A 25,200-nucleotide genomic window follows, 5' to 3' on the forward strand; every position below is an offset into this window, starting at 1 on the left:
GCAAACCGCAGTCATTTGCTGTCAAAAGCTGCGCCAGTACGGGCAGGCGGTACGATTTTCACCGAAAGAAATAAAGCACAAAGCGCTATTGCCGACTTGCACATACTTTACTGATTAGTTCGGAATGAGGCAAGAGTGATAACTCCCGGTTCATTGATCATGCGTTGCGTTCTATTGTTTTGTCCCGATATAAACGTGCGTATACGCATTACTCAGAGTGCAACGGTCGGCGCCACGAATTCTGAAAAGAATGTCATATCCGTGTGCTTTGGAAATGAATAGACCGAAAGTTTGTCTCGCCGGTACTAATAAGAGTTGTAAGCAATATTCGAAGCTCGCGTTTACCAATGAGATAACGATCGTTCATATATTTGATTAGATAACGACGGTATGGAACCATTCGCCAACCTCAAGGTTCAAGATCAACGTCAACAACGGCAACGGTCGGTTCTGCAAGTCTGGCCACATAAACTTTAGAATTCAAGGCTGAATCCAATCCAATCCAATCAGATTCAGCGGCTTCGTGAGTAATGGCCGCCGACGAGCTAGTTGGTTCGCTTGAGGAGCAAGCTTTGAAGCGCAAAGAACGCTTGCGCGCTTTGCGCGAAAAGAAAACAGGCACAAACGACGCTGGAGCGGGCGAAGACAAAGCATCATCTCACGAATCGCTGCCGAAGCCCGTGTTTCGGTCTTACAGGCCGGAGGCCGACGCTCTGAAGGAGTCCGTGCTGCCGGACGCCTCTCCGGCTGCCATCGAAGAAGAGATCAAACAGAAGATCGCCGTCGGTGATCCCGAGGACCTCGCCAAAGAAGTCGACCTCGCATCCCTCGCGCCGAGGAAGCCCGACTGGGACTTGAAGCGCGACGTGTCCAAGAAGCTCGAGAAACTCGAGCGCCGGACCAAGAGGGCCATCGCCGAGCTGATTCGCGAGCGGCTCGGCTCGACTGCCGGCGGTGGCGACGATCTGGCCAGCGCCGTGAACGCGGCGAGTGGGCCGCAGAACATCGACTCCGACGACGACTGACCGCACGGCTGGTTACGGGTGTCGCATTCATGGTGAGCAGCACGGCATCTTTGTGGGAACTCTACGGCCACGTGGTGTGATGTTGACAACGAGCCGAGCCGTTCGTGCAGCTTTCGAGGCTCGGGTGCGCGTGTCAGTAATGTCCAGTGGGTTTGTCTGGAGGTGTTCTGATGAGCCTCATAGGCTGCGCGTGTTTGTGTTCCCGTCTCCACACTGGGCGAAACCTGTGTGGGAAAATTTTACTGTTCCGTTAGGTCCATTTCAGTTCAATCGGCTGACTGTTTGATTCCAGCACCAGTTAGCGTGCTCAACTGGATTCGGTGTTTCCGAAAGGTGTGCCTTTCTCTGCAGGCTCATTGCAGATTTGCCTCTTCATTAAACTTGTTTGCTGACCTTACCCTGAGCCGCATTTATTTTAGTTTATTTATTCTTATATAACTGGAACCCAGTAGGCAAGCTGATGCTTGATCACTCATGTCACTGGCTTTTTCAGCTCTGCTGTCAACACTTTGCATCGCACTCATGTCTTGTGCGAGCAAATTGGCGATGGCAGCATCTAAAGCGACATTCCCACACATTACAAAACGCACGGGATTGAGGAGGACACCACTAAACCTAAAAAATAGCCAAGGAGAATGTTTCCAGGCTATGCTGCTGGAAATCTACTTTAAAGCTGCACTGAAGAGGAATCTGAACTCGTCTTTCTGCCGCGGGAACTCGATCTACACGTTCCGAGCATTCTTAGAAACTGCGACTTTTTGCCCTGTGTCGCCGATTTCCCTAATTAAATCGGATTAATGTCTGGCTCCCGCCTTTCTTTCTTTTTTAATTCTCCCCATACGGTGGGCAGAGTTGACCAACATGTGGAGTGCCTTTCAGCTAGCTCCGTGGAGGCTTGCCGCTCTGCCATTGGCAGAGTAATACGTAGTAATCCGTAGTAGCAAACAGTCCGTGCATATTTTTATTTCTGCGGGCTTGTTTTGTGGCTATATTATGTGCGAATGAAACTATTTATTCACGGAAACCTGAAAAACAAAATAAAGCAAAAGCAAAGCCTTCACGGAGCTGGCTGAAAGGCACTCCACGCGTTGGTCGACTCTGCCCACTGTACGGAGAGAATTAAAAAAAAAAAGGCGGGAGCCGGACTTTAATCCGATTTAATTAGGGAAATCGGCCTCATAGGGCAATAAGTCGAAGTTTCTAATAATGCTGGGAACGTGTAGATTGAGTTCCCGCAGCAAAAGGTCGAGTTCAGATTCCTCTTCACTGCACCTTTAATATGTGTGGTGCTCAAATCGCTGTTGCTGCTCTCAGCTGAGTCTCTCTTTTAATGACACCAACACTTTTTTCCCTCTCATTTTTGGCCCCCCCCCTGCAGGTCACCCATCGCTTCAGTGTCATTTCTCTGTGTTCCCTCGTTGGCAAGACATGCTTACCCCAGACTACATGCTGGCTAGGCAAGGGCTGGCGACAGCTTAGCAGCGCAAGGACAAGCTGCTGTGACCGTCCACTCATTTCCGCCATGGCAGCAGTGAAGGACCTCAGTCGTGCCATCCGACCCCCTGCGTGTGTGCTCGGCATGGTGGAACTGAAGCGGGAGGCCTTTGACACGGTCGCTTCGGCACCCAGCTTCGAGGTGGACGTCAAGGATGTCTCGGCTGTCCTGAACCACGTGCGCAAGTACCTCCTGAAGCTGCCAAACTTCAGAGCTGTTCAGGAGGGCTCGGACAGCAACAGAAAGAGATTTCATCTGGACCCAGCCAAGGTGATATCTCCTCGTTGATCTCTCGGTGTCATTTATTAAAGGGATACTGAACCAAACTTTTGGAGCTGCTCTTTTACTTGTAAACAAGAGCTTGAGTGCTAATATTGATAAATGCAACAAGCATTTTAGCAGAAAAAGCGGATAACGCGTTTTTTTTCGCGATTTATTGCCGTATCGTTGCACCTGGCGGCCACCTGTGCCACTGTGGAAGTTGCAACTAGACGTCATTACACCCGCGCGCCCACCGTTCCCTCAAAAGCACGATTGCCATCACTACTCGCGGCTTTTCCAGTTTTTAGTTTTGCGTTGGCCACTCGTCGTCTGTCTGTCGTCTGCTCACGGCGTACACAGATATGTTAAGATGTTAATCAATGCTGTCTACATGCCATAACCGTATGCATGCTTATGTACACTAAGTGCAGCTATTTTTTTCTGGGCCTTACGCCATTTCTAACATTCTCACTTTTAAAACAAAAGCCCGACGATGTTTAGACTAGTGGCACCATCTGGTGGTTAGGAGGGGAACCATTGTTGTCAACAAACCGACGCCCCTCTTAAGCCTAAAGGGGGCAGAATTGTCACTCTAAATAAAAAATAAAGCAAATTTACGTTTTCTTGTGAGCGACAGGAGACGAAGCGAAAGACCAATGGCCCATTTATGGCCACTAAACGCGCTGAAGAAGGCCGTAACAACAACAAATCCAGTCCAAAGCGAGGCTTCATGCATCTAAGGGCGCCGCCATATTTGTCGCCGCGGAATGCAAGGAGGGTGCCATGACGTCACGCTCTTCACCTTGCGGCGGCCGGGAGAGCTTGGTGCGCGCTCATGAATCATTGAAAATAAAACCATCCGCTGAGAAATATGCGCGGTGACGACTAGATTTCGGTGTAATCACATTTTGAGAATCTCTTTTCAGCGTTTTTGTTCAGTTTTAAGATTTTGCTTCAGTATCCCTTTAAGGTAAAAGCATTTAATGCCTCATCGTTGTCTACAGAAGGTTGTCAGCAGAGGTGTCACGCTTTTCGGTTGGTTGAAATGGTTATGACGTCAGAGTGCGCGGATTCCCCGTAATGAGGTCACCCACGGATGCTTGGAGCAGACGACAACTAATAAAAATAGTTGTCGTCTGCTCCGACAGGGGGCATCCGTTGGTGAACACATTACATACCTCATTACTGCGAACAGAGTCGTGGCTACAACCGAACTCATCGAAGCAGAGAGAGAGTCGTGCTTAAGAAGCAGCCAAAGTGTGCAGTCAAAGCGTGCAGTCAATTGAAGCACTAGTGCAGCACAAACAGCCTCGCACTCAGTGCCAAACATTGCGTCAGGAAAGGCTATTGCCTTGCAGCACTTTAGAGAGCCATAGTGCCCCCTGAATTTTTTCTAGGCATCTTTACCATGCAAGTTTTGCTGCACCAGAAAACCAATTTGTGTCAGAGATTTTAAAAATGCGTAATTATTTTCCAGAATAATCTAAAAATTATAAATATTTAATTCTGCAAATGCAAGAATCACAGGAGTCATTCGATGGCTTAGTGGTCATGGTGCTCGACTGCTGACCCGAAAGACGCGAGTTCGATTCTGGTCGCGGTGATCGCATTTTGATGAAGGCAAAATACTGGAGGGCGGTATTGCTGTGCAATGTCAGGGCACTTTAAAGCACTCCAGGTGGCCGAAATTATCTCGAGCTCTTCACTATGGCGTCCCTCATTACCCGAGTCACTTTTGGACGTTAAACCCATTCAAATCAGAAATAAAAAAAAAATCAAGCAAGAACCACAGGTGACATGGCTGATCCTGAATGGGGAGGCTAGCTAGTCTGGTGCCTGTTTTACCATCAAAGCTGTGATGAGTTTAAAAGGGGGGGGGGGGGGGGAATGATTTATTTCCAGATGCTTTCTTGATTTTATGTGTTCAGTATTGCTAAAGCAGTTGAGAAAGCATCTTCAAATGCTCATTTCTCCCCCACTCACCCACCCACACAGCTTCAGTGGTGAAACAATCATTCCTCATATAGGCACCAGATGGCGCCACCAGTGGAGTCCGATAGGTGGAGCAGAATAAGAACCTTCTTGCGGGATATAGGGTGGCTGGAGCTGGACAGGGTTGTTGGAGAGATATGAGAGAGGCCTTTGTCCTGCAGTGGATGTGACTGATGATGACTATAGCTCATATTTTAGAGCTACTAAGCACTCCTTCCTGGGCTTCGTGTCGTTGTAGTAGTAGTAGCTGGCATAACAGGTGGACAGTTCCATGGGAACCACTCAGAGGGTGGTTACCATGGAAGGCAGAGGGTGTGACAGTAGCGAAGGAATGGATAAGAAAAGACCGAAACCATCTGGAGGGAGGTTATGGTGGAAGGAAGAATGTATGCAGGGTGCAGTCATAACTTTGCCGGTGAATCATGGCCATGGGCACTCAGTGCACTACAACGGTACACCGTAATCGCTGGTGCTGTGGCAAACTAAGCACACTTAAAGAACAATACGCTGATTACTACTTAGCTTTCTACGTCTTCATTTGAGTTTTCCTCGTGTTCAGTTATACCCCTGTCAAGCGCACAAGTTAAGTGCACATACAAGGAGTGTGCTTCGGAATCCCGAGTGACACTTTAGGCTACGCAGTGCTAAACGGGAAAGCAAAGGGCACTCATTGTAAGAAAAAAAATATAGCGTCAGAAAATGAGCGGAATTTCTGTAGAGGTCGATGGAAAAGAAAAAGGACTCATAATAATTGACTGCTTAACTTGATAGCACAAATAAAACAAGGTACAACAGTTTTTAATGATTAAAAAAAATAGAAATAGAAGAAAGGCCAAGACTATCCAGAATTTTGCCAACAAACAAGATGGCGGCGTGCAGTGGAGTTGCATCTGATCACGTTTCCTTGTTTGTTGCTTCGCTTGTAGCTATAATGAGCAAATTTTTTCCTGAAAACAGTGTTAGAGCATGTAAAATAAACCTGTAAATACTTCTTATGCACTATACATGTTTTGCCTTTGAAGTCGCTGGTGGCGAGGCTACGCGCTCGGCCAGCAAAGTGTGGTCTGTGAGCGCACTCCTAGCAGAGTGCACTCTTCCGCGAGTCACACTCCACTTATGTCGTTTAGATGTGGCAAAGTGTACTTGCAGTGAGTGACACTCTCCTTAAGTGCACTTAACTTGCCCGCTTGACAGGGGTATTAATTCTAGAAAGGCTAGAAAGCTCGCTTGACCATAGAGCTGTTGCAAGGTTCCACGTGCAGTTTTTTCCAAATGCTGCAGCATCATGCACACATGCTACACTTGCTGATGCGTTTTTGTGATGTAATACACTCTGTGTATAAAAACAGAAGTGTGAATGTTTAATTTTTTTTTAGATTCCTGCAATTGATATCCGTGGCAACGAAAGTTTGTGCAGAAAGTGGATCATGTAACCATCTCGCTGTGAAGGAAGTCTTCAGGCCATCTGATTTTATTACCGTATTTTCCGGTGTATAAGACGCGGGTTTTTTTCAAAAATCTTTCTGGTGCGTCCTATACAAGGGTGCGTCTTATATGCGAATTTTCTGTTTTTTTTTTTTTTTGCGAGTTCAGAAGTTACTCAGGTTCATGTTCAAGCTTTTCTAGCCGAAAAAATATTACTACCAATAACGCGGTTGTAACATGGTTAATACTTCATTACGGGGACCGCCGTGCGCAACTTTTTTAGGTGAACTTTATCATGAAACGGCGGGGTTGACCACTTCCGGGATCTTAAACACGTGGCCATTTCGGAGGCCCCAAGCAAAGGTAATGTGAAATGCCAAAGATGGCGACAGTCGCGCTTCTCGCCATTGTCAAGACAAGCCAAGGGAAGCCGACGTTTTTTTTTTAGTCACCCTTTGCAAGTACGTAGTGCGAAGAGAATGCTTCAGCCGCGTTGCCTTTTCGATAGCGCATCCGAAGATGAAGACTTTGAAGGTCTGAAAATAAGCCACACAATATCATTGTCAAATTCGCCTTGTGCAGCAAGCGTGATGAAGTGCTGAATGCCACAAGAAAGCAGCGCCTAACTACTTCAGATGTAGGCTTGGCCGGCACAACATCTGTGTTCGTAAATGAACATCTCTGCCCCGAGAATAAGGTGTTGCTTTCAAAGGCTATCGCCGCAAAGAAAGAACACAACTGGAAGTATGCCTGGGTTTCTAGAGGTAAAATTCTGATGAGAAAGACAGATAGCTCAGCGATATACCACATCGTAACGGCAACTGACCTTGACAAGATAGATTAATCCCGGCAACCGACCTTGACAAGATAGCTTAAAGATCTTGGAATGCTCACGGCTGATCAAGTTGATAACTTCTGTAACTTGAACCGTACTCGCTCTGTACTGCACTGCAATATCAGGAGTATATCGAAAAATTTTGACTTTCTTTGCTCGTTTCTAGCTGAACACAAAAATACATATGATGTGATTGCAGTCTCAGAAACTTGGCTATTTCCAAATGAATGTCTTAATATACCGAACTACGTTTTTCTGTCACGCCCTCGTTGTGCCAGAAATAGGGGTGGTGGCGTTGGCCTTTACATTAAAAACTCGCTGAGTTTTAAAGAATGCCCTCATATTGTTAACGGAACCAACGATTCCACAGAGGCAATGTTCGTGGAAATTGACAGCGTTTTGATTGGAGTTGTTTACCGAGCACCGCTTAATACTCGTAACATCTTCTTAAGTGACCTTGAAACTATATTCGCTAACATAACTAAGTGCTCAAAAAACGCTATTATTACTGGGGATATGAACATTGACACACTGGGTGCAGATCATAGCGACTATTCTAATCTTCTCTCTTCATTCGGTTTCTATAACTATATTACATCCCCCACCCGCATTACGAGCAACACTTCGACATGTTTGGATCACATCCTGTGTAACTTTCAACCCACCCATAGTCTCGCTGGAGTGTTCAATACTGCGCTTACAGATCATCTACCTGTGGCACTGTTGTACGGCTTAAATATTCCAGGCCGCCCCGAACCATCTGTCAAATTATTTACCCGGATTGACCACGAAAAATTTTCTTGGTTAATTTCACGTGTTTGCTTTGACGATTTTGAACCTTTAAATCCTAACGAGCACTGCCGACGCCTCATAGAAGAAATAAATATGTTAATAAATGAATGCAAGGTTACTAAAAGAGTGAACTATTTCACGGTGCCAATTTGCCCTTGGATGACTTCTTCTGTGCTTGATGTGATAAAGCAACGCGAGTATTGGCATACCAAAATGAAACAGAACAGGGGCAATGATTATTACGCAGCTCAATGCCGCCGCGGTGGCTCAGTGGCTATGGTGCTCGGCTGCTGGCCCGAAAGACGCGGGTTCGATCCCGGCCGCGGCGGCTGAATTTCTTTGGAGGAGAAATTCGAGGCCCGTGTACTGTGCGATGTCAGTGCACGTTAAAGAACCCCAGGTGGTCGAAATTTCCGGAGCCCTCCACTACGGCGTCTCTCATAGCCTTAGTCGCTTTGGGACGTTAAACCCCATAAACCAAACCAAACCATTACGCAGCTCAATATAGAACTCACAGGAATAAAGCCCTTGCGTTGATGCGTCGACAGGAAAGACATTATTATCACTTAAAAATTAATGCTAATGCTAGCAATACCAAGAAACTATGGGAAATTCTGAATTCTATCATTCAGCCAGCAGGAGTAAAAAGGGTACTACCCTCAAAAGACTTGTCCCCGAGTGCATCACACATGGCAGATGAATTTAACACGCATTTTTGCTCCATAGCTCAGAATGTGATCCCGAAAGCGCAAAGCGGGGAGCCCCTTTTTCTTCCTGCATGGCAGGAATCCAGCTTTAGATATGATGACATAACCTGTCATGAACTTATATCAGTGGGTAGGCAACTGGAGACCGGAAAAGCGCGCGGACTAGATGGAATTCCTGTGTCGTTATTGAAAAACAATATTGAAGTTCTAGCGCCTACTTTGGTTTCTTTGTTTAATAAGTCCTTTTATAGCGCCACATATCCGGATGCACTGAAGGTAGCAAAAGTAGTCCCGGTATACAAAAATGGAAACCCTGATAATCTAAGCAATTACCGACCAATTTCTGTCTTAAGTTGTTTTAACACACTTTTTGAGAAACTGCTTGCCAAACGTATTAAGAACTTTTTGAAGAAGTATGCCATTCTTAGCACTGATCAACATGGCTTTCAAGAGTCAAGATCTACTACTACTGCAATCTTATCCCTATCCGAAGTCGTAAATGACGCACTTAACAGAAATTTTGTAGCAGTAGGCGTGTTCCTAGACATAAAAAAAGCTTTCGATACCGTGGATCATGATATTCTGTCCAAAAAACTTGAAAGACTTGGTTTTAGAGGTTTGGCGTTGCAGTTCCTTAGAAGCTATTTATCCGATCGTTCCCAACGGGTCCAAATTGACGACAATGTTTCAGATTTGCTAACAGTGCCCATGGGTATTCCACAAGGTTCGGTTCTGGGACCTATTCTTTTTTCTCTTTACGTGAATGACCTTCCTGTATATGCAGAGAAATCACATGTCATTATGTATGCAGACGACACCGCTATGGTAGTTACTGCCAAATCTATAGAGGATGGTATAACCGTGCTTAATAAAGAACTTCAATGCATTAAAACCTGGTTCCAATCTAACCGTCTATCCCTGAACACTGAAAAAACGAAATATATTACTTTCAAATCACCGCATAAGTCTGCGTGCATGTTACCCTGCAGCTTGCATATTGGAGCTGATGAGTTGCAGCAAGTTGACGCAATCACATACTTGGGAGTGATTGTGGATAAAGATTTCAACTGGCATCAGCACATTGATGCCCTGTGTAAAAAGCTGTCGTACTCTTGTTATGCATTAGCGAAAGCATCTAAATATTTTCAGACTAATACGCTAAAAACATTATATTTCAGTTTGTTTCAGTCGCAGCTAACATACTGTATTGAGGCCTGGGGCCTTACGTATCCATCGTATATTGAACCCGTGGTAAGGCTGCAAAAAAGGGCTCTTAGAGTGATCAATTTTGTTGCACCTAGAACTCCATCACTGCCTTTATTTAAACAAAATAACATTATGCCACTAACTAACCTAAGAAACTATCGTTTAGCAATTTTTGTAAAAAATGTTATCTGCAACCCTAGCACCTTTCCTTTAGTTTCATACAAGGCCCCACCGTCCAGTTCTCGCTCAGCCGCTCATGGAAAGTTCTTGCTTCCAATATCTAAGAATCATTATGGTCATCGATGTCTCCGTTTTTCTGGTGTCAAAATTTGGAATGCTATCCCATGGTCAGTCATATCTTCACCTAATACATTTAGAGCACTGAAGAATTTTTTCCTTCAAACACAAGCGTCTCAGTGAAGCGACACTATATGCATCTGTGGCGTGGCATAATACTACTAATCTATTGAACGTGGCAATCTGAATGTAGAGTGACATTTATTTTTTATTTGGTTATATGAATGTCATACGATAGTGTTTCAGTCTGTATTTTGTATTGTATTTTGTATTGTATTTTATATTGTATTTTGCATTGCAATTGTTTCATTCTACACCGACAGTGTGTGTGTGTGTGTTTTTTTTTTTGTTTTTTGTTTTGTTTTTTTTTTCTCCTGAATCGTCAGTAGACTTATTTGTATTCATTTTGGGATCCATGACTAGCCTCTGGCTAAGGATCCTTGAGTGTCTTCATGTAATTACATGTGTACTTTGAAATAAAAAGAAAGAAGAAAGAGGTGAAACAAGGTTTTATGTAAAAATAAATTGTTATGGACATAAAGAGAGTTCTTTCGCTTTTTTTTTCTTTTGTGCTAAAACGTGGGCGGGTATGGCGTGAGTGTTGCCTTTTTCGATCACTTAGCGTTGCTTAAGAAATTCTCACACGTGCGGTGCATTTTGCGATGGTCGCATAAGCAAGTTTAATTAAGCCTCACTAGCCTAACTGGGTAAATTGGGGTGCGCCTTATACACGGGTGCGTCTTATATACCAATTTTTTCAATGGCAGTCTGCATATATGGCGGGTGCGTCTTATACAAGGGTGCGTCTTGTACACCGGAAAATACGGTATCTTTGTGGCAAGCAGTGACAGCAATGGTACATAGCTCTAAACGGTGACATTGAAAATTCCATATGTGCACTGCACATTGCAGTTAAAGGAATATGGCATTACACAGATGGCTGAGGGGTCGTGTGTGATCATATTGCAGTGCACGCAGCTGCTAGGTTCGGCGCACACTATAGTTCACACTTCCACATAAGCTGGTCAGCACATCTGTGCATTCAGCGCAAAATAACCACTCGCTGACCTGCCAGATGAATTTGCGTCCACTCGAAAATCGATAGAGCGATGATAATGCACACTGCTTGAACCGGTACTTAAATGCACACATTGAGGCGACAACGGCACAGAGTCCAACTTTCCAACCCACTTTCCAGTGCCTTGCCACGGCGGCTCAGGGGCTATGGCACTCGGCTGCTGACCTGAAAGATGCGGGTTCGATCTCAGCCGCGGTGGCCGAATTTCGATGGAGGTGATATTCTAGAGGCGCCCTTGTACTGTGCGATGTCAGTGCACGTTAAAGAACGTTGAAAGTCTCTTGTGCAATAAATGCTAGAAAGTCCTTGAAAGAAATAGTCAGGAGTCCTTGGAAGTCCTTGAATTTCATGGCTGAAAACCAGCATGAACCCTGGATGAGGAGAACTTTCGTCTTTGCCTTTAAAAGCCTTTTGGATTTCAAGGGCACCGGTGCCCCACTAAAAGGCTGAAAGAAAAACGCTGTGCCCTGGAAAATCTGGAAAAACAAGGCTCTCGTTCCAAGCACCACACAACCTGGGTTGCCGCTGATCACTATACTCCTTTTCATACGTAGCAGGCAACGCTGTGGAGGTTGCTGAAGTAGTGCATCCGCGAAACTACCATATTACTCCGCCACGTATCATTCGTTCTTCTCGAAACTCCGGTCATTGTTTGCACGAACACAAAGAGCGGTATAAAATATGTGGTAGCATTGAAAGTCACGGTCGAAGCTGTGAGGCGCTCAGTGTTCGGGCTCTCTGGCCATAATTTTCATGGAGTGTGAACTACTTTTTGGGCGTGGATCTAGCAGAAGCGATCTGCCCCATCAACCGCGTATTGTACCGCCGCGTGTACTTTTTGCTTCTCGAAATCTCGATGAGTCGCAGGACGAAAATGTGGCGAGAGGTAAAACGAAGTCCAGGAGGTGCCAGTCACGGCACTCAAGATTTGTCGCTACGAAACATGTCTGTGTTCGCTTTGGTTGTGTGGCGAACTACTTTTTGTGCACATACTTAGCCTGCGCAAACAGTCGCACTAGCTTTGGCAGCATTGCCTGCTGTGTATGAAACGGAGTATATACTCCATCTCGTATGTCATTTGCAGCACTGTGAACGCTGCAACAGTCTAAGCCAATCAGAATGGCCTGCACTGCAAAACATGTTCCTCCTTACTCTCAGATGTGCCCACCAGTGCTGGAAATTTCATTGCTACTCGTGTTTGTGAGCTGTGGAACGTAATTTTTTTCGAATTCAAGGCATGTTTTCCTGTAATTAATAGGCACCGTGACGTGTGTTTGTGATACAGTTATTTCTCTTTGGTTCTTTGTTGTTGGTGTGATATTTGCGTTATCACAGATTATTTGCTCGCGTGGCAAATCATCTGTAACTTTTTTTTGTCTCGTAATATACCTCCTCCTACCTCCCACTGTAATGCCATTCGCAGTGCTGTTGGTGACGTGATAAATAAATTAAAAAATAAATAGTTACGTGTGGTGCAGTAGCATATGGTGGGTTGAGGACAGAAAGTACAATCGAAGTGCAATCTCAACATTTTCACAACGACTGTTGGAGCAGTGCTTGAGTGAGTGAAATGGCGAGTGATGTTGTCCCACAATATTTGCCACCATGACACCCTAGTCGAAATCAAGAGGAAGAAGTGGACTTGGGCAGGGTATGCAATGCGAAGGCAGGATAACCGCTGGTCCTCAAGGGAAGCGGAGAGGATTCCCAGAGAAGGCAAGCGTAGCAGGGGGCGGCAGAAAGTTAGGTGGGCGGATGAGATTAAGAAGTCTACGGGGACACGGTGGCGGCAGCTGGCAAAGAAGGACAGGGTTAATTGGAGAGACATGGGAGAGGCCTTTGCCCTGCAGTGGGCGTAGTCAGGTTGATGATGATTTCGCAGCAGTCAAGAATGAGTTGATTGGCACTGTGTTCACAGCCTCACCTCTCTCTCCCAGGTCTCGACGCTTGACGACATGGACACAGCCGCTCGTGCCGTGCTCTCGGAGGCCAGGGTCACTGCTCTGGGCGAGCGCCGGGTGTCGCTCTCCTACGACAACTGGACGGCGGAGGACGTGCTCCGTGCCGTCATCGGCCAGCCGGATGCCTCGGGCTACAGCATCGTGGGCCACGTGCTGCACCTCAACCTGCGGGAGCACCTGCAGCCATACAAGAAGCTCATTGGCCAGGTGGGAGGTCACTCGAGCAAATTTAAAGGGGGATGAGGGTCTTAAAACTAACTTCTTTATTTATGGCTAGAATGTCATGATATTTTGCACACAGATGTATTTTTCTCTTCTGATTCCAAATATGTAGTCACAATTGAGCTGGTGGTCCTAGATCTTACAATGTCTAGAATGTGATTAGGTAATTTCTTATGCAGCTTTAATGAACTTTCTCATTGCATTTTGTTGCTTTTATTTACATGAATTGACAGCCAGAGCACACTGCTCTCCTTCTGTCTTTGTCTCCCAAATTCCCCTCCCTACGCAGAGTAGCATGCCAGCGATATTGAAACGCCGGCTAAATTCTCTGTATTTCATTAAAGAGTCTCTCTCTCTCTCTCTCCCATACCCAGTGATATTCTTTGTTTTTGTCTAAAGGCATGTCATCCTGATATACTATGTTGAGAGTAAGAGGTCGCAGTATTTGACATTGCAACTGGTTAAGCTAATTGTAAACTGCTATTTATACGTGCCCTCAACAAAAAAGTAAGAATCTCATTGGGTATGGGAATTCGCTGGCTATTAATTCATGTAATTAAAAGCAGCAAAATGCAATGAGAAAGTTCATTAAAGCTGCGTAAGAAATTACCTGATTATACTCTAGAATTCGAGATAACTATTGATCTAAGACCACCAGCTCAATTGTGCTTACACATTTGGAATCACAAGAGAAAAACGCATCTGTGTGCAAAATTTCATGAGACTCTACCATAAATAAAAAGGGCAGTTTTAAGACCCTCATCCCCCCTTAATCCACTCCTGTAAAAATCCCTAAAAGGATTGACAGTATCTCCAAATAAATAAATAATAATAAATAAATAAATACCTGAGCAGTGTTGGGGCTATTTTTCAAGCAATGATTGCAGCAATTCAAAATGTTTTGAAAGTGCAGCGAATGTTTCACTCATTGGTTGAATTTGCACAGAAAGTTCATGCGAACACAGCAGTGCAGAGGCCTGCTGTAAAGTGGTGCGCCGCCATGCGTAAACATGGTGTCCGCCCTGCTGGCTGAGTCTGCTGGCCGCAGCAGCTGCACACTGGTGCTCTTTCCTTCCCAGGGATGGCGCCACCAGTCGCGGGTTGACGAGCACTGAGGGACACGTTTGCAGGGTGCACTGTTATGATTGGCTCAGATTGCCGCAGCCTTCACAGTGCTCCAGAGGACTTGTGAGATGCTTAGTTGTGTGATGGTGAGAGATTTGTCCAGAACAGGAAGTGTGTAAAGAGTTTTATCTACGATTTAGCACTTATGAAATGCCCACCCAGGTGTACCTGGACAAGGTGAAGAATATCCGGTGCGTGGTGAGCAAGGCGAGCGCCATCGAGAGCACCTTCCGCAACTTCCGCATGGAGCTGCTGGCCGGGGAGCAGGACACCAAGGTGCACGTCAGGCAGAACGGGGCCAGGTAAGGACATTCTACCTGTACAGAGGCTCCCAGTTAAGTTTTTCCGTGGACGTCATGGAATGGCCGGTTGGTCTGGTCGAATGCGGGACGCAAGCGACGAATAATGATGGCACGTTGGTCGACGATCGTATGTGGTAAGCAGTACGAAGGGCACTTCGCGTCTTCGTCCGCTCGTCCGGCAACACGTTGCCGGTTGGGGCAGCCACTCCAACTTCTTGACAACAAAACTTGTTTATTGGGGACGAGACCAAAATACAAGCAGTAATAGGAAAAAGCGGTTTAAAAGAAAGGCTGTTTGAAAGCGGCCGAGGTTGAGACTCGGTGCGCTCCCTCCTTCTCTTTGTTCGGAGCTGGTTTTAAACCCTTCGGTAATCGGGAGGAGCTTTAGTAAATCTGTTCTCGCCCAACTTCGACCAATAACAGCGCAATGGCACCGCACATGCAAGTGGGCTGAGCCCAGGGCTTGCCAGAGCCCGACTCAGCAGACCTCGCACTTTTACTGGAACGTTCAGGGCGGGTGGTTTCACATATGTGTCTCGATACATCTGCAACCCATCGATACACCCCCGCATCGGCTTTACTGTCACTGCTGCCAGTAAACAGAACCGCACCGCTTAGCTGGGCAGTCGGATGGCTTGGGAAATCGCTGACCCTGGTTTGAGATGTCGTCGGCCCCTTGCGACCCTGATAAGGTTCTTCGCAGTATTACTCCCCATTTCCCATGGCCTTGGACAGCATCCAAAGCGCGTAACGCGCTGTCACCATTCCTAACCCCTCCAGACTTCCGACGGACGCGGTAGTTACCGGCGAAAGGGGGAAAAGGAGTCACTGGTGCCGTAGGCTTCTAGCTTAACACTCCCCTTGGGCGGTGGTGGTGCATTGAACTGAAGCAAAGCTGTGCGCTGACTGTTGCGTTGCTGATGCAGACAGAACCTGCTGGTAACGTTGCACTCAGACTCAACACAACAACGGCTTTAGGTGCCCACTTTTCACCTGCACCAGATATGGTGATCGTGGAGAGAAGCAAAGCGCCAACCACTCAGTCAAAAGACTTTTCCATGCCTCCAGAGGAGCCACGATGGAAATGCGCTTATGATTCCTGCACACACACAGATAATTTATGGTACAACGTAAGTCAGCATTGGATCTTTCGGTTTTTTATTTTTTGACAGTTCAGCAGACTTTTTTCGGTTTTTATTTCAGGACGCTACTTTTGTTGTTTTTTTAGGCGAATATTATTTTCGTCGAATGAAATACTGAGTTTTTTGGCGACTTAGTGTACAATTTCTGACTGGTCAAATGTCGTTTAAACTTTGTCTTGGTATTTTTGTCATTCTGAACAATTTATTTACCGGTAATTAACATGCAAATGGTAGTACTTGAAGCTATGCTTGTATAAAAATGTTGCAACCGTCATTAAAAGAGGAGCTTAGTTTAAATGAGGTGGCCAACAGACAAAAATGGAAGTGGAAGTTTACTTCTAAGAAATAAACTTCCACGTGATGCCCCGCAAGGCCAGGGCATCATGTGGAACTGCCACTCAATTGCTGCGGTTGCCAAAACATACTATTTTATGACGACCATTCGCGGTTTCACGTCAGTGTCCTACATGCATTTAAATAAGCTAATTAATCGACTGTCGCCGCGGTGGCTCAGTGGTTATGGCGCTCGACTGCTGTCCCGAAAGACACAGGTTCAATCCCGGCTGTGGTGGCTGAATTTCAATGGCGGCGAAATTCTAGAGGCCCGTGTACGGTGTGATGTCAGTGTGCACATCACGGATCAAGATCATTTAGGAGGGGAAACTCCCGTCAGCGCAAGCGAGTGCGGGCGACCAGATAAGGTCACAATTGTATGCTCCGACAAGGCCGTATGCAGTGGCGGCACCATGCGGCGCGTCGTAGAACCCGCAGCGAAAAAAAAAAATGCAGCGCTCGGGCAGGCGGCTGTGGCGGCGCGCGCTCAAAGCAGACGACAAGCAGACGACACGGGTTTTTGCTTCAGCGGGCACGCCGTAACATTGTATTTGTGCGCCCTTAAGTCAAAGAGCAACAGTTCTTGTCGGTGTCGGTTCGAGGGCCGTAATAATAACAGCGCTGCTACGCGCACTACGCCCTCCTTTGGAATTTGCTAGACTAAGGTGGGATGCAGGTGTTGTGTTCAAAATTTCAAGAGAGTGTTGCAAGGAGAAGATGAGCATCTTCAAGGTGTATATTATTACCTGTGCGCCTTTTCTTGCGGTAAAAGAGCACAATGCGTGTACAGTACGCTCAAAAGGCACAAGAAGTGGTGGGTGATATAGAGCGCTTTGCACCCTTTCCGTTGCAATCTCTTATTCTACCGGCCAAGTTGTAGCCGCTTGTTGCCTTCTCAGCTGCCGTGTAGTCATAAACGCTGCACCGTACGACGCCCGCGTTCTCCTCCAGCAGATGGAACTCAGCGTGGTCACATATTCGACGAACGTGAAGGCATGCTTGCCTTCGACGAATGCCAGCAGCATACCCATCCACTCAAAGTCATCGCGTGGGTGTCAAACAATAGCCTTGCGTACAACCAGAAGCTACAGATCATCTTATAGCGGTCATGGAAAAGAAGGCGTTTTATTGTTTACTGTGCTCGAATGGTTGAAGCGCAGCACCAGTTGCTTTTCGGGCTACCAGTGGTAAAAAAGCGCGCGAGAGTGCTCTCAATATAAGTCAGGTGCGCGCGGCCGAACGGGAGCAACACGAAACGGCGGTAGTTTCTTTCCAGTCCGCCAGCATGATAGTGGCTTCGTGGGCTTGTGACATTTTCTGGTCGCCGCAAACAGCAGAGTTTCCACTCCTTAATAAGAACGGTAAACTGGGCTAGTTGGTAGGAATTCATACTGAAAACTGCGCAAAAAACGAAGACACAGAACGAGAAGGCACGACACGGGCGCAGACTATCAACTGAATTTTTATTCACATGAAGAGGCCTATATAAGTATCTTCTGCCCACAGTGAGACAAGCACAAAAACACAACAACCACGAAAATCAACCCGAAACACAATCACACACTATCCCTTCGCGTGCACCGTGATGCAACCGTCAATTACACTTCCAAAAATGTCAATTACACTTCACATTACACTTCCAAAGGCGCTTTGTTGCATCACGGTGCACGCGAAGGGATAGTGGGTGATTGTGTTTTGGGTTGATTTTCGCGGTGGTTGTGTTTTTGTGCTTGTCTCACTGTGGGTAGAAGATACGTATATAGGCCTCTTCATGTGAATAAAAATTCAGCTGAAAGTCTGCGCCCGTGTCGTGCCTTCTCGTTCTGTGTCTTCGTTTTTTGCGCAGTTTTCAGTATGATTTCCACTCCTAAAGGTTTCTTGCTTCGTGGTGCACGTTAAGGAGCCCCAGGTGGTGGAAATTTCCGGAGCCCTTCACTACGGCGTCTCTCATAGCCTGAGTCGCTTTGGGACGTTAAACCCCATAAACCAAACCTAATTAATTCACTCTCTGCTCTAAGCAGGGGATAACAGTGAAGAACCGGGGCTTAGCCAGAAGATGGCGAAGAGATGATGCTTCCCGGTCTGCAGAGGCGTGTATAAGCTAGCGGAGCAATACCTCTAATTGCACAACTGCACTGCTTATCCTTCACTGCCATCATCGCATCTTGCCCCTGGCTTTCCTATTTAGTTAATTTTCAACTTTAAGTAAGTGCAACTCGGATTCAGCAGGCAGCTAGCTATGCCTTGCCAGCCAAAAATAATGACCTTTATCGGTTAAAACCGAATTTCGGCCAAAAATGGAAAGTAATGGACACCATTTTTGGCCGCCAGTTAGGTACTTATTCCGGATGGCAGCTAATGAAGATTTCAGTTGTGTCCCTGCCTGTGTCCTTCTTCTTGTCCCGTTCGTTGCGCACTAGTCATGGGAAATCGGAACCAGCTTGCCCAGCAACTTACCTTGTCTAACAAAGAGGGTTCAGCTTAAGTTGAAGGACAACGCAGCGAGCTATGGAAAGGAAAATGATAGGTGCAACGTTAAGAGCTCAGAAGAGGGCGGAGTGGGTGAGGTAAGACACGCTGGTTAATGGCATCCTAGTCGAAATCACGAGGAAGAAGTGGGCTTGGGCGGGGCAGGAGGACTTGCCCCGATCTTGCAGTGTGACACATTTCACGTAGTTGCTCAGTCTGAATTGGAATGGAATCAGGATTGTAATGAATTAGGGAGTGAAATAAAATGGACTCAGGTTTGGAATAGAATATCAGAACTGGAATAGATTGGTGAGTGAATGAAGAGTGCTGTTGCATGTAATCCGCATCAATCCAATTGATCGCCCCTAAATTTTTTCTTTGTCTCATCAGAAGTGCCTCTGAAAAAGATGTGTGGCCATGCTAGGTGTGTCCATATACGTATTACATGAAAACAGTGAATAAAATAGCCTTTCAGAGAGAGGATAATTGTTCTTGCACTGAGCATTTCTGCATAGAGCATTTCTTCCATGAAGTGGGCTGAGAGTGAGAGCATGAAACAAGCTCACATTATTCGACTTGAAATTTGCATTGGCCTAATTTCTTTTGTCACTGTCTCTTTTTTTCTCACTGTAGCTTGCGTTCTTTTTTTTTTCTTTCCATCCTGCTCCAAGCGCATCGACTGCAATAATGCGTGTTGCGACGGCATGTCAGTTGAATATGTGGTTCCAGGGTAACTTTTAAACCCCAAGTCAGCAAGTGGGTGTACTTCGTGCATATTTTAGTTTGTGAGAGACAATGTGCGGACATGATGCGCGTGCACATCTGAGATATGACCGTGTCAGATCTCAGCTCCAGCTAGACAGCTCCTACTCAGTTTTTCACGAAGGTGCGCGGAAGCCATCTTGTGGGCGTGCGCTTTTTTGCGTAGAAGCATTTGATCTATTTTCCTTGATTGCCGGTGCCACCACGCGAACGCTTTGCGAGTGTCATTATGTGGGGTCACCGTGAAACTTTGTTTTAACCAAAGCATACGCGAAGCAGTTCGTCTTAAGTGTTCTTTTTTTACATATAAGGTGCACTCAAGAGGAATCTGAACTCGTCTTTTTGCCGCTGGAACTCCATCTACATGTCCCCAGCATTCTTAGAAACTTCAGATTATTGCCCAGTATAGCCAATTTCCCTAATTAAATCACATTAATGTCCGGCTCCTGCCTTTTTTTTTTTATTCCCCGCATACGGTGGTAGGAGTCGACCAATGCGTGGAGTGCCTTTCAGGCAGTCGCGTGGCGACTTTGCTTTCGCTTTTATTTTGTTTCTTTTAGGTTTCCGTGAACAAATAGGTCTAGTCAGAGACTACATAGCTGCAAATTAGGCCCACGGAAATAAAAATATATGTGTCCTCTTTGCTTTTGCCAGTCACTACATATCACTCCGCCGATGGCAGAGCGGCAAGCCGCCACGGGACTGGGTGAAAGGTTGGTCGACGCCTCCCACCGTTGGCGGGGAATTAAAAAAAAAAAGGCGGGACCCCGGTGCTAGTCCGGTTTAAACTAGGGAATCGGCTGCACAGGGCAATAATTCGAAGTTTCTAAGAATGCTCGGAACGTGTAAATCGAGTTCCAGTGGTAAAAATACAAGTTCAGATTTTTCTTCAGTGCACCTTTAAGGTGTTAGGGAAATAAATTAAATGGTCTCTCATATTGCCATCTCATCAGAGAATTCCTCCTAACCGATTTCATCCTAGCAGTGGTCTACTGTATTTGTAAATGTGTCCGCCTCTTGAGTGAGATGATGTTATAGCTGTTGCTTTTAGTGATGCATGGTGGGGTTCATGGTTGATATCAAGCAATTACCCGTATTGCACAGGATTCCAGCCACTAGTGCTTTTGCACTAGTTATTCTTGTGAAATTTTTGGCACAAACCTTCTCATGCTTAACCACCAATCTTACTGCATGTGCAGGTTCGAGTTTGACTTTGCGGATGTCTACTGGAACCCACGGCTGTCCACCGAGCACGCACGCATCATCGCCCTGCTGAGGAAGGATGACGTCCTGTACGACGTCTTCGCGGGTGTCGGGCCCTTTGCCATTCCCGCAGCGCTTAAGGGCTGTACTGTCATTGCCAACGACCTGAACCCGCATTCGTTCAGCTGGCTCAACCACAATGTGAGCCTCAACAAGGTGTCGGACAGGGTCTCCACCCACAACTTGGACGGCCGCCAGTTCATCCGAGAGGTCGTGGGGCCAAGCCTTCCAGCGTACCTGGCCGCCGACAGGCGTGTGCATGTCTGCATGAACCTGCCAGCACTCGCGACGGAATTCCTGGATGCATTTGTCGGACTGCTGCAGGGCACGGAGGGCTCGAACCACGAGGTCGAGAGCTGGCGGATCCGGGTACACTGTTACTGCTTTGTGAAGGGCGAGGCAGGTGTGACCGGGGCCAAACAGAAGGTGGAGGAGGGGCTGGGACGACCGACCGAGAGGGACGTGCAGGTCTCGTTTGTTCGCAACGTGGCACCCAACAAGGACATGATGAGGGCGTCCTTTGACCTCTCGTGGGACATTCTTCACGGTGTTGGGTGCCCGCCAGCCAAGAGGTGCAAAGTGGACGAGCCAGACGGAGCAGTTGAAGTTGCCGGTGTTGACTCAAAGGTGTGCTGCTTCAGTGAACATTCGGAGACTTGTCCAGAAAGTAGTGCTTGAAAGGTGTGCTGCTTCAGTCAGCTTGCCAGTGAGCATTGATGGAGACTTGCCCAGAAAGTACTGCTTGAAAGGTGTGCTGCTTCAGTCAGCTTGCCAGTGAGCATTGATGGAGACCTGCCCAGAAAGTACTGCTTGAAAGGTGTGCTGCTTCAGTCAGCTTGCCAGTGAGCATTGATGGAGACTTGCCCAGAAAGTACTGCTTGAAAGGTGTGCTGCTTCAGTCAGCTTGCCAGTGAGCATTGATGGAGACTTGCCCAGAAAGTACTGCTTGAAAGGTGTGCTGCTTCAGTCAGCTTGCCAGTGAACATTCGGAGACCTGCCCAGAAAGTACTGCTTTAAAGGTGTGCTGCTTCAGTCAGCTTGCCAGTGAGCATTGATGGAGACCTGCCCAGAAAGTACTGCTTGAAAGGTGTGCTGCTTCAGTCAGCTCGCCAGTGAGCATTGATGGATACCTGCCCAGAAAGTACTGCTTGAAAGGTGTGCTGCTTCAGTCAGCTTGCCAGTGAGCATTCGGAGACCTGCCCAAAAAGTACTGCTTGAAAGGTGTGCTGCTTCAGTCAGCTTGCCAGTGAGCATTGATGGAGACCTGCCCAGAAAGTACTGCTTGAAAGGTGTGCTGCTTCAGTCAGCTTGCCAGTGAGCATTCGGAGACCTGCCCAGAAAGTACTGCTTGAAAGGTGTGCTGCTTCAGTCAGCTTGCCAGTGAACATTCGGAGACCTGCCCAGAAAATACTGCTTGAAAGGTGTGCTGCTTCAGTCAGCTTGCCCGTGAGCATTGATGGAGACCTGCCCAGAAAGTACTGCTTGAAAGGTGTGCTGCTTCAGTCAGCTTGCCAGTGAGCATTGATGGAGACCTGCCCAGAAAGTACTGCTTGAAAGGTGTGCTGCTTCAGTCAGCTTGCCAGTGAGCATTGATAGAGACCTGCCCAGAAAGTACTGCTTGAAAGGTGTGCTGCTTCAGTCAGCTTGCCAGTGAGCATTCGGAGACTTGCCCAGAAAGTACTGCTTGAAAGGTGTGCTGCTTCAGTGAACATTCGGAGACCTGCCCAGAAAGTACTGCTTGAAAGGTGTGCTGCGTCAGTCAGCTTGCCAGTGAGCATTCGGAGACTTACCCAGAAAGTACTGCTTGAAAGGTGTGCTGCTTCAGTCAGCTTGCCAGTGAGCATTCGGAGACTTGCCCAGAAAGTACTGCTTGAAAGGTGTGCTGCTTCAGTGAACATTCGGAGACCTGCCCAGAAAGTACTGCTTGAAAGGTGTGCTGCTTCAGTCAGCTTGCCAGTGAGCATTGATGGAGACCTGCCCAGAAAGTACTGCTTGAAAGGTGTGCTGCTTCAGTCAGCTCGCCAGTGAGCATTGATGGAGACCTGCCCAGAAAGTTCTGCTTGAAAGGTGTGCTGCTTCAGTCAGCTTGCCAGTGAGCATTGATGGAGACCTGCCCAGAAAGTACTGCTTGAAAGGTGTGCTGCTTAAGTCAGCTTGCCAGTGAGCATTGATGGAGACCTGCCCAGAAAGTACTGCTTGAAAGGTGTGCTGCTTCAGTCAGCTCGCCAGTGAGCATTGATGGAGACCTGCCCAGAAAGTACTGCTTGAAAGGTGTGCTGCTTCAGTCAGCTTGCCAGTGAACATTCGGAGACCTGCCCAGAAAGTACTGCTGAACTTTGGCGGTCGTTTGGTTGGAGACCTGCCCAGAAAGTACTGCTTGAAAGGTGTGCTGCTTCAGTCAGCTTGCCAGTGAACATTCGGAGACCTGTCCAGAAAGTACTGCTGAACTTTGGCGGACGTTTGGTTGGAGACCTGCCCAGAAAGTACTGCTTGAAAGGTGTGCTGCTTCAGTCAGCTTGCCAGTGAACATTCGGAGACCTGCCCAGAAAGTACTGCTGAACTTTGGCGGGCGTTTGGTTGGAGACCTGCCCAGAAAGTACTGCTTGAAAAGTGTGCTGCTTCAGTCAGCTTGCCAGTGAACATTCGGAGACCTGCCCAGAAAGTACTGCTGAATTTTGGCGGGCGTTTGGTTGGAGACCTGCCCAGAAAGTACTGCTTGAAAGGTGTGCTGCTTCAGTCAGCTTGCCAGTGAACATTCGGAGACCTGCCCAGAAAGTACTGCTGAACTTTGGCGGGCGTTTGGTTGGAGACCTGCCCAGAAAGTACTGCTTGAAAGGTGTGCTGCTTCAGTCAGCTTGCCAGTGAGCATTCGGAGACCTGCCCAGAAAGTACTGCTGAACTTTGGCGGGCGTTTGGTGCAAACCATTTTCTTTGTGTCAAGTGACATTGGTTTCTAGGGAAACTTTTTTCCCATGGTGCCACCCATTTGATGGTGTTGTGGTTTCCCTGTGAAATTTTTTTATATACTTCATCTGCATGATTGCATTAAACTGACGCATCCAATCACAATGGCGAAAAAAATTCGGGGGTCACTAGAGCTCTGTCTTGAGGGTCTGATGCGATAGCTTTGTAGACGTAGTAGGCATCACAATTACATGATCTAATTACCGTGTATTGCCAATTATAAGTCGACCCCCCAACTCGCGACCCCCTTTTGGAAAAAAAGTTAGACTCCGAGTTTAGGTCGACGCTGCCGCACCCTGCGGTCCTAGCTTACCCAAAAAGTTTTTCAGAAGGCCGAGTCACGAAAAAACATTTATTCGTTCGCGAGATATCTCTGATTCATCGTCGCTTGTGAGGACACAGTCGCGATCATCATCTTATTAGCCACTGCGTGGAACTCCCATGGTTTGTCGATAACAAGTTGCTATCATAATAAAACAAACCTTTGGTTCATATCTCAATTAAATTCAAGTTTTTTTAAGCAGATCCACTTTTGCACTGTGTCTGACAACTGTTATGGAATTACGAGTGCACGGGGCGTGATGTTATCCACGACTCGGTCGAAATTACTTTTGACCCCGCATATAGGCCTTAAGACTCTGCATATACGTCGACTCTGATTATACGTTGACCCCCAACTTTGGAAGGACATTTCAAAAAATAAAAAATGTCCACTTATGCGCGGCAATATACGGTAACGGTAGCTTGGTTTGGGCTAGTTGGTAACAGTTCTTCGAAAACATAGCGCAAAAAGGACACGGACGACACAGAAGTGGACAGTGTTTTTTTTTTCTTGTTTTCCTTTTCTTATTTTATCGTAATTTTTGCTTATTTTCCAAACGCTGTAATCTTGATTGTGCTCTTCTTTGCGCATGCTCATCACTTGGTGGTGGTGATCGGCTCCTATATATTAGACGTGGTGGCATTTCGAAAATAAAGTTGCAAGTTAGCGCCTGTCCTGTCCACTTCTGTGTCGTCCGTGTTCTTTTTTGCGCTATGTTTTCGAAGAATGTACGGTAAGAGCACGAGGCAAATGCAGACCTACAACATGAAATTATGTCACTGAGACGAGTGCGAGGTGTATGGTGACAAAGAATATGCGGCAAACATAGACCGCGACTGTCTGCGATGCTGTCTGGAGAGAAAACTGATTCGTTCGGTCGAGGTCACTGCACACGCTCGGCACGAACATGGACGGCAGTGAGCAGCAGCTTTGCCTCATGTTTCGCTGCATTGCCACCAGCGATGGTGCTACTACAGCTTCGGCGCAGCGGCATTCTGCGGTGCTTCTTAATTCTGGAAGCCGCCGCTCGCTGGTGTCACTGCACCAATCATTTGCGCTGTGCTACAACACCAGCTCACCAATCTGCAATTTTTCGCTCGCAGTGTTTTCACTGTGGTCAACGCCGAAGACGCCAGTTTTTCTGCAACACGGTGCCCTTAACCCTTTCAGGCGCCATTTTTTGTTTTGACTGAAATCAATTATTTCCTCAACTAAGTAGTAC

At 46.9% G+C, this 25,200-nt stretch overlaps 2 protein-coding genes across 4 annotated transcripts; both read left to right on the forward strand.

Annotated features, from left to right (window-relative positions):
• The first annotated feature begins 496 nt into the window (after nt 1–496).
• Nucleotides 497–1,025, forward strand: LOC149326762 (coiled-coil domain-containing protein 12). The gene has a single exon (XM_089562447.1). The coding sequence runs from the start codon at nt 531–533 to the stop codon at nt 1,023–1,025; it is 495 nt and encodes a 164-aa protein (XP_089418573.1). The 5' UTR covers nt 497–530.
• LOC149326763 (tRNA (guanine(37)-N(1))-methyltransferase) lies at nt 923–24,181 on the forward strand. Of its 3 annotated transcripts, none has more exons than XR_016285956.1 (6): nt 923–1,057; nt 2,404–2,790; nt 13,051–13,281; nt 14,584–14,723; nt 20,629–21,847; nt 21,914–24,181. XR_016285956.1 is itself a non-coding variant. In XM_089562446.1 (5 exons), the coding sequence occupies exons 1-5, from the start codon at nt 1,055–1,057 to the stop codon at nt 21,368–21,370; spliced, it is 1,503 nt and encodes a 500-aa protein (XP_089418572.1). In that variant the 5' UTR covers nt 923–1,054; the 3' UTR covers nt 21,371–24,181. The 3 variants fall into 3 exon arrangements, 1 of the variants encoding a protein (XP_089418572.1); XR_016285957.1 differs by having other exon boundaries at nt 20,629–21,645; nt 21,712–24,181; XM_089562446.1 differs by having other exon boundaries at nt 20,629–24,181.
• Nucleotides 24,182–25,200: the final 1,019 nt, after the last annotated feature.

This window comes from Amblyomma mixtum, chromosome 10 (assembly GCF_055824585.1).
Source record: "Amblyomma mixtum isolate Tamu chromosome 10, ASM5582458v1, whole genome shotgun sequence".
Lineage (NCBI taxonomy): Eukaryota > Metazoa > Arthropoda > Arachnida > Ixodida > Ixodidae > Amblyomma > Amblyomma mixtum.